The 13,371-nt window shown below is 46.5% G+C and overlaps 1 protein-coding gene across 1 annotated transcript in view; it reads left to right on the top strand.

The window, feature by feature from the left end:
• Positions 1-13,371, top strand: part of LOC135574979 (ankyrin repeat and IBR domain-containing protein 1-like) — a 111,463-nt gene that overhangs the window by 73,314 nt on the left and 24,778 nt on the right. The window contains exon 12 of the mRNA XM_065027117.1: positions 10,808-10,942. Within this exon, the coding sequence (XP_064883189.1) occupies positions 10,808-10,942 (135 nt within the window). The remainder of the gene's footprint in view (positions 1-10,807; positions 10,943-13,371) is intronic.

Genomic DNA, 13,371 nt, shown 5'->3' with positions numbered 1-13,371 from the left:
AGGTCTGTTGTCCTACATGATGTTGTAGTGACAGGTCTGTTGTACTACATGATGTTGTAGTGACAGGTCTGTTGTACTACATGATGTTGTAGTGACAGGTCTGTTGTCCTACATGATGTTGTAGTGACAGGTCTGTTGTAGTGACAGGTCTGTTGTGTCTGTTGTCCTACATGATGTTGTAGTGACAGGTCTGTTGTCCATGATGTTGTAGTGACAGGTCTGTTGTAGTACATGATGTTGTAGTGACAGGTCTGTTGTCCTACATGATGTTGTAGTGACAGGTCTGTTGTCCTACATGATGTTGTAGTGACAGGTCTGTTGTCCTACATGATGTTGTAGTGACAGGTCTGTTGTCCTACATGATGTTGTAGTGACAGGTCTGTTGTCCTACATGATGTTGTAGTGACAGGTCTGTTGTCCTACATGATGTTGTAGTGACAGGTCTGTTGTCCTGTTGTCCTACATGATGTTGTAGTGACAGGTCTGTTGTCTGTTGTAGTGACAGGTCTGTTGTCCTACATGATGTTGTAGTGACAGGTCTGTTGTCCTACATGATGTTGTAGTGACAGGTCTGTTGTCCTGTTGTACACATGATGTTGTGTAGTGACAGGTCTGTTGTACTACATGATGTTGTAGTGTTGTAGTGACAGGTCTGTTGTCCTACATGATGTTGTAGTGACAGGTCTGTTGTAGTGACAGGTCTGTTGTCCTACATGATGTTGTAGTGACAGGTCTGTTGTCCTACATGATGTTGTAGTGACAGGTCTGTTGTCCTACATGATGTTGTAGTGACAGGTCTGTTGTACTACATGATGTTGTAGTGACAGGTCTGTTGTCCTACATGATGTTGTAGTGACAGGTCTGTTGTACTACATGATGTTGTAGTGACAGGTCTGTTGTCCTACATGATGTTGTAGTGACAGGTCTGTTGTCCTACATGATGTTGTAGTGACAGGTCTGTTGTCCTACATGATGTTGTAGTGTTGTAGTGACAGGTCTGTTGTACTACATGATGTTGTAGTGACAGGTCTGTTGTCCTACATGATGTTGTAGTGACAGGTCTGTTGTAGTGACAGGTCTGTTGTCCTACATGATGTTGTAGTGACAGGTCTGTTGTAGTAACAGGTCTGTTGTACTACATGATGTTGTAGTGACAGGTCTGTTGTCCTACATGATGTTGTAGTGACAGGTCTGTTGTAGTGACAGGTCTGTTGTCCTACATGATGTTGTAGTGACAGGTCTGTTGTCCTACATGATGTTGTAGTGACAGGTCTGTTGTCCTACATGATGTTGTAGTGACAGGTCTGTTGTCCTACATGATGTTGTAGTGACAGGTCTGTTGTCCTACAGGTCTGTTGTCCTATGATGTTGTAGTGACAGGTCTGTTGTCCTACATGATGTTGTAGTGACAGGTCTGTTGTCCTACATGATGCTGTAGGGCTGTAGTGACAGGTCTGTTGTCCTACATGATGTTGTAGTGACAGGTCTGTTGTACTACATGATGTTGTAGTGACAGGTCTGTTGTAGTGACAGGTCTGTTGTAGTGACAGGTCTGTTGTCCTACATGATGTTGTAGTGACAGGTCTGTTGTCCTACATGATGTTGTAGTGAGTGACAGGTCTGTTGTAGTGACAGGTCTGTTGTACTACATGATGTTGTAGTGACAGGTCTGTTGTCCTACATGATGTTGTAGTGACAGGTCTGTTGTCCTACATGATGTTGTAGTGACAGGTCTGTTGTCCTACATGATGTTGTAGTGATAGGTCTGTTGTCCTACATGATGTTGTAGTGACAGGTCTGTTGTACTACATGATGTTGTAGTGACAGGTCTGTTGTCCTACATGATGTTGTAGTGACAGGTCTGTTGTCCTACATGATGTTGTAGTGTTGTAGTGACAGGTCTGTTGTACTACATGATGTTGTAGTGACAGGTCTGTTGTCCTACATGATGTTGTAGTGACAGGTCTGTTGTAGTGACAGGTCTGTTGTCCTACATGATGTTGTAGTGACAGGTCTGTTGTCCTACATGATGTTGTAGTGACAGGTCTGTTGTAGTGACAGGTCTGTTGTCCTACATGATGTTGTAGTGACAGGTCTGTTGTAGTGACAGGTCTGTTGTCCTACATGATGTTGTAGGGCTGTAGTGACAGGTCTGTTGTCCTACATGATGTTGTAGTGACAGGTCTGTTGTCCTACATGATGTTGTAGTGACAGGTCTGTTGTCCTACATGATGTTGTAGTGACAGGTCTGTTGTAGTGACAGGTCTGTTGTCCTACATGATGTTGTAGTGACAGGTCTGTTGTCCTACATGATGTTGTAGGGTTGTAGTGACAGGTCTGTTGTCCTACATGATGTTGTAGTGACAGGTCTGTTGTCCTACATGATGTTGTAGTGACAGGTCTGTTGTCCTACATGATGCTGTAGGGCTGTAGTGACAGGTCTGTTGTCCTACATGATGTTGTAGTGACAGGTCTGTTGTACTACGTGATGTTGTAGTGACAGGTCTGTTGTAGTAACAGGTCTGTTGTAGTGACAGGTCTGTTGTAGTAACAGGTCTGTTGTAGTAACAGGTCTGTTGTCCTACATGATGTTGTAGTGACAGGTCTGTTGTCCTACATGATGTTGTAGTGACAGGTCTGTTGTAGTGACAGGTCTGTTGTACTACATGATGTTGTAGTGACAGGTCTGTTGTCCTACATGATGTTGTAGTGACAGGTCTGTTGTCCTACATGATGTTGTTGTGACAGGTCTGTTGTACTACATGATGTTGTAGTGACAGGTCTGTTGTCCTACATGATGTTGTAGTGACAGGCCTGTTGTAGTGACAGGTCTGTTGTAGTGACAGGTCTGTTGTCCTACATGATGTTGTAGTGACAGGTCTGTTGTCCTACATGATGTTGTAGTGACAGGTCTGTTGTCCTACATGATGTTGTAGTGACAGGTCTGTTGTCCTACATGATGTTGTAGTGACAGGTCTGTTGTAGTGACAGGTCTGTTGTCCTACATGATGTTGTAGTGACAGGTCTGTTGTCCTACATGATGTTGTAGTGACAGGTCTGTTGTCCTACATGATGTTGTAGTGACAGGTCTGTTGTCCTACATGATGTTGTAGTGACAGGTCTGTTGTCCTACATGATGTTGTAGTGACAGGTCTGTTGTCCTACATGATGTTGTAGTGACAGGTCTGTTGTAGTGACAGGTCTGTTGTCCTACATGATGTTGTAGTGACAGGTCTGTTGTAGTGACAGGTCTGTTTGTAGTGACAGGTCTGTTGTCCTGTAGTGACAGGTCTGTTGTCCTACATGATGTTGTAGTGACAGGTCTGTTGTCCTACATGATGTTGTAGTGACAGGTCTGTTGTAGTGATAGGTCTGTTGTAGTGATAGGTCTGTTGTCCTACATGATGTTGTAGTGACAGGTCTGTTGTAGTGACAGGTCTGTTGTCCTACATGATGTTGTAGTGACAGGCCTGTTGTCCTACATGATGTTGTAGGGTTGTAGTGACAGGTCTGTTGTCCTACATGATGTTGTAGTGACAGGTCTGTTGTCCTACATGATGTTGTAGTGACAGGTCTGTTGTCCTACATGATGTTGTAGTGACAGGTCTGTTGTCCTACATGATGTTGTAGTGACAGGTCTGTTGTAGTGACAGGTCTGTTGTAGTGACAGGTCTGTTGTCCTACATGATGTTGTAGTGACAGGTCTGTTGTACTACGTGATGTTGTAGTGACAGGTCTGTTGTAGTAACAGGTCTGTTGTAGTGACAGGTCTGTTGTAGTAACAGGTCTGTTGTAGTAACAGGTCTGTTGTCCTACATGATGTTGTAGTGACAGGTCTGTTGTCCTACATGATGTTGTAGTGACAGGTCTGTTGTAGTGACAGGTCTGTTGTACTACATGATGTTGTAGTGACAGGTCTGTTGTCCTACATGATGTTGTAGTGACAGGTCTGTTGTCCTACATGATGTTGTAGTGACAGGTCTGTTGTACTACATGATGTTGTAGTGACAGGTCTGTTGTCCTACATGATGTTGTAGTGACAGGTCTGTTGTAGTGACAGGTCTGTTGTAGTGACAGGTCTGTTGTCCTACATGATGTTGTAGTGACAGGTCTGTTGTCCTACATGATGTTGTAGTGACAGGTCTGTTGTCAGGTCTGTTGTCCTACATGATGTTGTAGTGACAGGTCTGTTGTCCTACATGATGTTGTAGTGACAGGTCTGTTGTCCTACATGATGTTGTAGTGACAGGTCTGTTGTACTACATGATGTTGTAGTGACAGGTCTGTTGTCCTACATGATGTTGTAGTGACAGGTCTGTTGTACCTACATGATGTTGTAGTGACAGGTCTGTTGTCCTACATGATGTTGTAGTGACAGGTCTGTTGTCCTACATGATGTTGTAGTGACAGGTCTGTTGTAGTGACAGGTCTGTTGTCCTACATGATGTTGTAGTGACAGGTCTGTTGTAGTGACAGGTCTGTTGTCCTACATGATGTTGTACATGATGTTGTAGTGACAGGTCTGTTGTCCTACATGATGTTGTAGTGACAGGTCTGTTGTAGTGACAGGTCTGTTGTAGTGACAGGTCTGTTGTAGTGACAGGTCTGTTGTAGTGACAGGTCTGTTGTCCTACATGATGTTGTAGTGACAGGTCTGTTGTAGTGACAGGTCTGTTGTCCTACATGATGTTGTAGTGACAGGTCTGTTGTCCTACATGATGTTGTAGTTGTAGTGACAGGTCTGTTGTCCTACATGATGTTGTAGTGACAGGTCTGTTGTCCTACATGATGTTGTAGTGACAGGTCTGTTGTAGTGACATGATGTTGTAGTACAGGTCTGTTGTAGTGACTGTTGTCCTACATGATGTTGTAGTGACAGGTCTGTTGTCCTACATGATGTTGTAGTGACAGGTCTGTTGTCCTGTTGTACATGATGTTGTAGTGACAGGTCTGTTGTCCTACATGATGTTGTAGTGACAGGTCTGTTGTAGTGACAGGTCTGTTGTAGTGACAGACAGGTGTTGTCCAGGATGTTGTAGTGACAGGTCTGTTGTCCTACATGATGTTGTAGTGACAGGTCTGTTGTCCTACATGATGTTGTAGTGACAGGTCTGTTGTCCTACATGATGTTGTAGTGACAGGTCTGTTGTCCTACATGATGTTGTAGTGACAGGTCTGTTGTAGTGACAGGTCTGTTGTAGTGACAGGTCTGTTGTAGTGACAGGTCTGTTGTCCTACATGATGTTGTAGTGACAGGTCTGTTGTAGTGACAGGTCTGTTGTCCTACATGATGTTGTAGTGACAGGTCTGTTGTCCTACATGATGTTGTAGTGACAGGTCTGTTGTCCTACATGATGTTGTAGTGACAGGTCTGTTGTCCTGATGTTGTAGTGACAGGTCTGTTGTAGTGACAGATGTCTGTAGTGACAGGTCTGTTGTCCTACATGATGTTGTAGTGACAGGTCTGTTGTCCTACATGATGTTGTAGTGACAGGTCTGTTGTCCTACATGATGTTGTAGTGACAGGTCTGTTGTCCTACATGATGTTGTAGTGACAGGTCTGTTGTCCTACATGATGTTGTAGTGACAGGTCTGTTGTCCTACATGATGTTGTAGTGACAGGTCTGTTGTCCTACATGATGTTGTAGTGACAGGTCTGTTGTACTACATGATGTTGTAGTGACAGGTCTGTTGTCCTACATGATGTTGTAGTGACAGGCCTGTTGTAGTGACAGGTCTGTTGTAGTGACAGGTCTGTTGTCCTACATGATGTTGTAGTGACAGGTCTGTTGTCCTACATGATGTTGTAGTGACAGGTCTGTAGTCCTACATGATGTTGTAGTAACAGGTCTGTTGTCCTTCATGATGTTGTAGTGACAGGTCTGTTGTCCTACATGATGTTGTAGTGACAGGTCTGTTGTCCTACATGATGTTGTAGTGACAGGTCTGTTGTCCTACATGATGTTGTAGTGACAGGTCTGTTGTACTACATGATGTTGTAGTGACAGGTCTGTTGTCCTACATGATGTTGTAGTGACAGGTCTGTTGTCCTCCATGATGTTGTAGTAACAGGTCTGTTGTCCTACATGATGTTGTAGTGACAGGTCTGTTGTCCTACATGATGTTGTAGTGACAGGTCTGTTGTCCTACATGATGTTGTAGTGACAGGTCTGTTGTAGTGACAGGTCTGTTGTACTACTTGATGTTGTAGTAACAGGTCTGTTGTCCTACATGATGTTGTAGTAACAGGTCTGTTGTCCTACATGATGTTGTAGTAACAGGTCTGTTGTCCTACATGATGTTGTCGTTCTCTCTCTCTCTCTTGTTACTCTCTCCTCTCTTCTCTCTGTCTCTCTCTCTGTTACGCTCTCCTCTCTCTCTCTGTTACTCTCTCTCTCTTACTCTCTCTCTCTCTCTCTCTCACTCTCTCTCTCTCTCTCTCTTCTCTTACTCTCTCTCTCTACTCTCTCTCTCTCTCTCTCTCTCTCTCACTCTCTCTTACTCTCTCTCTCTTCTCTGTTACTCTCTCTCTTCTCTCTCTCTCTCTCTGTCAGTCACTATATACTATAGATTATCTTGAGTGCCATCTAAGTCCTGTCTCCTCAGGACAACAGTGATTTCAGCAGTTGGCTTTGTGTTTTAGTTTCCTTTTTACATCGTCACCACACAGCCAGCGAAGCCGTGTTTCTAGTTGGAATCACCGAGGGCTGAATAAGACTGTGAATCATGTTGAAAGGTGGTAGTGTTGGGTGGTTTTACCTCTAGTCGGGACATTTCCTCTCAGATGGATAGATCTGAATGCGTGTGTAAACGGATGGAGTGACTCCCTGGTGGCAGATCAAGAGAACACATAGAGGACCATTGATTAGTTTGAAACCACAGGAAAACTCTTGTTCCGTCTGCGTTCCAGCAAACTCTTCAGGCCAGCTTCCCAGCCACAGACCGTGTATGGCCGGCTCCCTTATGGGTCCCAGGCTTTAGAGGTTAGGGCCTTGGTATGTCCTGCTACTGACTGACTACCTTTAGTCATGCCAGAGGTTAGGGCCTTGGTATGTCCTGCTACTGACTGACTACCTTTAGTCATGCCAGAGGTTAGGGCCTTGGTATGTCCTGCTACTGACTGACTACCTTTAGTCATGCCAGAGGTTAGGGCCTTGGTATGTCCTGCTACTGACTGACTACCTAGTCATGCCAGAGGTTAGGGCCTTGGTGTCCTGCTACCAGACTGACTACCTTTAGTCATGCCTTGGGCCTTGGTATGTCCTGCTACTGACTGACTACCTTTAGTCATGCCAGAGGTTAGGGCCTTGGTATGTCCTGCTACTGACTGACTACCTTTAGTCATGCCAGAGGTTAGGGCCTTGGTATGTCCTGCTACTGACTGACTACCTTTAGTCATGCCAGAGGTTAGGGCCTTGGTATGTCCTGCTACTGACCTTTAGTCATGCCAGAGGTTAGGGCCTTGGTATGTCCTGCTACTGACCTTTAGTCATGCCAGAGGTTAGGGCCTTGGTATGTCCTGCTACTGACCTTTAGTCATGCCAGAGGTTAGGGCCTTGGTATTTCCTGCTCATTTAGTCATGCCAGAGGTTAGGGCCTTGGTATTTCCTGCTACTGACCTTTAGTCATGCCAGAGGTTAGGGCCTTGGTATGTCCTGCTACTGACTGACTACCTTTAGTCATGCCAGAGGTTAGGGCCTTGGTATGTCCTGCTACTGACTGACTACCTTTAGTCATGCCAGAGGTTAGGGCCTTGGTATGTCCTGCTACTGGCCTTTAGTCATGCCGAAGGTTAGGGCCTTGGTATTTCCTGCTACTGACTGACTACCTTTAGTCATGCCAGAGGTTAGGGCCTTGGTATGTCCTGCTACTGACTGACTACCTTTAGTCATGCCAGAGGTTAGGGCCTTGGTATGTCCTGCTACTGACCTTTAGTCATGCCAGAGGTTAGGGCCTTGGTATGTCCTGCTACTGACTGACTACCTTTAGTCATGCCAGAGGTTAGGGCCTTGGTATGTCCTGCTACTGACCTTTAGTCATGCCAGAGGTTAGGGCCTTGGTATGTCCTACTGACTGACTACCTTTAGTCATGCCAGAGGTTAGGGCCTTGGTATGTCCTGCTACTGACTGACTACCTTTAGTCATGCCAGAGGTTAGGGCCTTGGTATTTCCTGCTACTGACTGACTACCTTTAGTCATGCCAGAGGTTAGGGCATTGGTATGTCCTGCTACTGACCTTTAGTCATGCCAGAGGTTAGGGCCTTGGTATTTCCTGCTACTGACCTTTAGTCATGCCAGAGGTTAGGGCCTTGGTATGTCCTGCTACTGACCTTTAGTCATGCCAGAGGTTAGGGCCTTGGTATGTCCTGCTACTGACCTTTAGTCATGCCAGAGGTTAGGGCCTTGGTATGTCCTGCTGACTGACCTTTAGTCATGCCAGAGGTTAGGGCCTTGGTATGTCCTGCTACTGACCTTTAGTCATGCCAGAGGTTAGGGCCTTGGTATGTCCTGCTACTGACCTTTAGTCATGCCAGAGGTTAGGGCCTTGGTATTTAGTCATGCTTAGGACCTTGGTATGTCCTGCTGACTGACCTTTAGTCATGCCAGAGGTTAGGGCCTTGGTATGTCCTGCTACTGACCTTTAGTCATGCCAGAGGTTAGGGCCTTGGTATGTCCTGCTACTGACCTTTAGTCATGCCAGAGGTTAGGGCCTTGGTATGTCCTGCTACTGACCTTTAGTCATGCCAGAGGTTAGGGCCTTGGTATGTCCTGCTACTGACCTTTAGTCATGCCAGAGGTTAGGGCCTTGGTATGTCCTGCTACTGACTGACTACCTTTAGTCATGCCAGAGGTTAGGGCCTTGGTATGTCCTGCTACTGACTGACTACCTTTAGTCATGCCAGAGGTTAGGGCCTTGGTATTTCCTGCTACTGACTGACTACCTTTAGTCATGCCAGAGGTTAGGGCCTTGGTATTTCCTGCTACTGACTGACTACCTTTAGTCATGCCAGAGGTTAGGGCCTTGGTATGTCCTGCTACTGACCTTTAGTCATGCCAGAGGTTAGGGCCTTGGTATGTCCTGCTACTGACCTTTAGTCATGCCAGAGGTTAGGGCCTTGGTATGTCCTGCTACTGACCTTTAGTCATGCCAGAGGTTAGGGCCTTGGTATTTCCTGCTACTGACATTTAGTCATGCCAGAGGTTAGGGCCTTGGTATTTCCTGCTACTGACCTTTAGTCGTGCCAGAGGTTAGGGCCTTGGTATGTCCTGCTACTGACTGACTACCTTTAGTCATGCCAGAGGTTAGGGCCTTGGTATGTCCTGCTACTGACTGACTACCTTTAGTCATGCCAGAGGTTAGGGCCTTGGTATTTCCTGCTACTGGCCTTTAGTCATGCCAGAGGTTAGGGCCTTGGTATGTCCTGCTACTGACTGACTACCTTTAGTCATGCCAGAGGTTAGGGCCTTGGTATGTCCTGCTACTGACTGACCACCTTTAGTCATGCCAGAGGTTAGGGCCTTGGTATGTCCTGCTACTGACCTTTAGTCATGCCAGAGGTTAGGGCCTTGGTATGTCCTGCTACTGACTGACCACCTTTAGTCATGCCAGAGGTTAGGGCCTTGGTATGTCCTGCTACTGACCTTTAGTCATGCCAGAGGTTAGGGCCTTGGTATGTCCTGCTACTGACCTTTAGTCATGCCAGAGGTTAGGGCCTTGGTATGTCCTGCTACTGACCTTTAGTCATGCCAGAGGTTAGGGCCTTGGTATTTCCTGCTACTGACCTTTAGTCATGCCAGAGGTTAGGGCCTTGGTATGTCCTGCTACTGACCTTTAGTCATGCCAGAGGTTAGGGCCTTGGTATGTCCTGCTACTGACCTTTAGTCATGCCAGAGGTTAGGGCCTTGGTATGTCCTGCTACTGACCTTTAGTCATGCCAGAGGTTAGGGCCTTGGTATGTCCTGCTACTGACCTTTAGTCATGCCAGAGGTTAGGGCCTTGGTATGTCCTGCTACTGACCTTTAGTCATGCCAGAGGTTAGGGCCTTGGTATGTCCTGCTACTGACCTTTAGTCATGCCAGAGGTTAGGGCCTTGGTATGTCCTGCTACTGACCTTTAGTCATGCCAGAGGTTAGGGCCTTGGTATGTCCTGCTACTGACCTTTAGTCATGCCAGAGGTTAGGGCCTTGGTATGTCCTGCTACTGACCTTTAGTCATGCCAGAGGTTAGGGCCTTGGTATGTCCTGCTACTGACCTTTAGTCATGCCAGAGGTTAGGGCCTTGGTATGTCCTGCTACTGACTGACTACCTTTAGTCATGTCAGAGGTTAGGGCCTTGGTATGTCCTGCTACTGACCTTTAGTCATGTCAGAGGTTAGGGCCTTGGTATGTCCTGCTACTGACTGACTACCTTTAGTCATGCCAGAGGTTAGGGCCTTGGTATGTCCTGCTACTGACCTTTAGTCATGCCAGAGGTTAGGGCCTTGGTATGTCCTGCTACTGACTGACTACCTTTAGTCATGTCAGAGGTTAGGGCCTTGGTATGTCCTGCTACTGACTGACTACCTTTAGTCATGTCAGAGGTTAGGGCCTTGGTATTTCCTGCTACTGACTGACTACCTTTAGTCATGTCAGAGGTTAGGGCCTTGGTATTTCCTGCTACTGACTGACTACCTTTAGTCATGTCAGAGGTTAGGGCCTTGGTATTTCCTGCTACTGACTGACTACCTTTAGTCATGTCAGAGGTTAGGGCCTTGGTATGTCCTGCTACTGACTGACCACCTCCTCTTCCCTCTCTGCCTCTCTGCAGTGTAAGTATGACTTCTGCTGGATCTGTCTGGAGGAATGGAAGAAACACAGCTCGTCTACTGGAGGTTACTACCGCTGTACCCGCTATGAGGTCATCAACCAGGTGGAGGAGCAGAACAAAGACATGACTGTGGAGGTGTGGAATACACACACACACACACACACACACTACACTACACACACACACACACACACACACACACACACACACACACACACACACACACACACACTACACACACACACTACACTACACTACACACACACACACACACACACACTACACTACACTACACTACACACTACACTACACACACACACTACACACAACACTACACTACACACACACACACTACACACACATACACACACACACACACTACACTACACACACACACACACACTACACTACACTACACACACTACACTACACACACACACACACACTACACTACACACACACACTACACTACACACACACACACACACACACACACTACACTACACACACACACACACACACACACACACACACACACACACACACACACACACACACACACACACACACACACACACACACTACACACACACACACACACTACACACACACACACACACTACACACACACACTACACTACACTACACACACACACACACACACACACTACACACACACACACACACACACACACACACACACACACACACACACACAACACTACACACACACACACACACACACACACACACACACACACACACACACACACACACACACACACACACACACACACACACACACACACACACACACACACACACACACACACACACACACACACACTACACACACACACACACACACACACACACTACACACACACACACACACACTACACACACACACACACACACACACACACACTACACACACACACACACACACACACACACACTCACACACACACACACACACACACACACACACACTACACACACACACACACTACACTACACACACACACACTACACTACACACACACACACACTATACACACACACACACACTACACACACTCCTCTCACACACAAACACACACACACTCCTCTCACACACAAACACACACACACTCCTCTCACTCACACACACACACACTCCTCTCACTCACTCACTCACTCACTCACTCCCACACAGTGACAGTGCACATCACAAGATGCACATCACATCACTCACTCACAGTCCACCTCACTCACTCACTCACTCACTCACTCACTCACTGTCCACTCACTCACTCACTCACTCTATGCTTCAGAGAGAAACTCAGTGACAGTGCACCTCCATCACAAGATGCCCAGAGGGTCATCAACATGTTGTTAATGTACTTCTGCAGTCCACCTCTGTCCTGTGTTATATTGCTGTACTCCACTCACCAAGACCAGCCCTGCCAGGAAGAGATGAGACGAGACGGCCTACAGGGAGGAGGTGAGGGCCCTCGGAGTGTGGTGTCAGGAAAATAACCTCACACTCAACGTCAACAAAACTAAGGAGATGATTGTGGACTTCAGGAAACAGCAGAGGGAACACCCCCCTATCCACATCGATGGAACAGTAGTGGAGAGGGTAGCAAGTTTTAAGTTCCTCGGCGTACACATCACAGACAAACTGGATTGGTCCACTCACACTGACAGCGTCGTGAAGAAGGCGCAGCAGCGCCTCTTCAACCTCAGGAGGCTGAAGAAATTCGGCTTGTCACCAAAAGCACTCACAAACTTCTACAGATGCACAATCGAGAGCATCCTGGCGGGCTGTATCACCGCCTGGTACGGCAACTGCTCCGCCCTCAACCGTAAGGCTCTCCAGAGGGTAGTGAGGTCTGCACAACGCATCACCGGGGGCAAACTACCTGCCCTCCAGGACACCTACACCACCCGATGTTACAGGAAGGCCATAAAGATCATCAAGGACATCAACCACCCGAACCACTGCCTGTTCACCCCGCTATCATCCAGAAGGCGAGGTCAGTACAGGTGCATCAAAGCTGGGACCGAGAGACTGAAAAACAGCTTCTATCTCAAGGCCATCAGACTGTTAAACAGCCACCACTAACATTGAGTGGCTGTTGCCAACACACTGTCATTGACCCAACTCCAGCCACTTTAATAATGGGAATTGATGGGAAATGATGTAAATATATCACTAGCCACTTTAAACAATGCTACCTTATATAATGTTACTTACCCTACATTATTCATCTCATATGCATACGTATATACTGTACTCTACATCATCGACTGCATCCTTATGTAATACATGTATCACTAGCCACTTTAACTATGCCACTTTGTTTACTTTGTCTACATACTCATCTCATATGTATATACTGTACTCGATACCATCTACTGTATGCTGCCCTGTACCATCACTCATTCATATATCCTTATGTACATATTCTTTATCCCCTTACACTGTGTATAAGACAGTAGTTTTGGAATTGTTAGTTAGATTACTTGTTGGTTATCACTGCATTGTCGGAACTAGAAGCACAAGCATTTCGCTACAC

Source organism: Oncorhynchus nerka, linkage group LG14, assembly GCF_034236695.1.
Source record: "Oncorhynchus nerka isolate Pitt River linkage group LG14, Oner_Uvic_2.0, whole genome shotgun sequence".
Classification (NCBI taxonomy): domain Eukaryota; kingdom Metazoa; phylum Chordata; class Actinopteri; order Salmoniformes; family Salmonidae; genus Oncorhynchus; species Oncorhynchus nerka.
The sequence above is the reverse complement of the archived record's forward strand: the minus strand, read 5'-3'. Positions and strand labels throughout refer to the sequence as shown.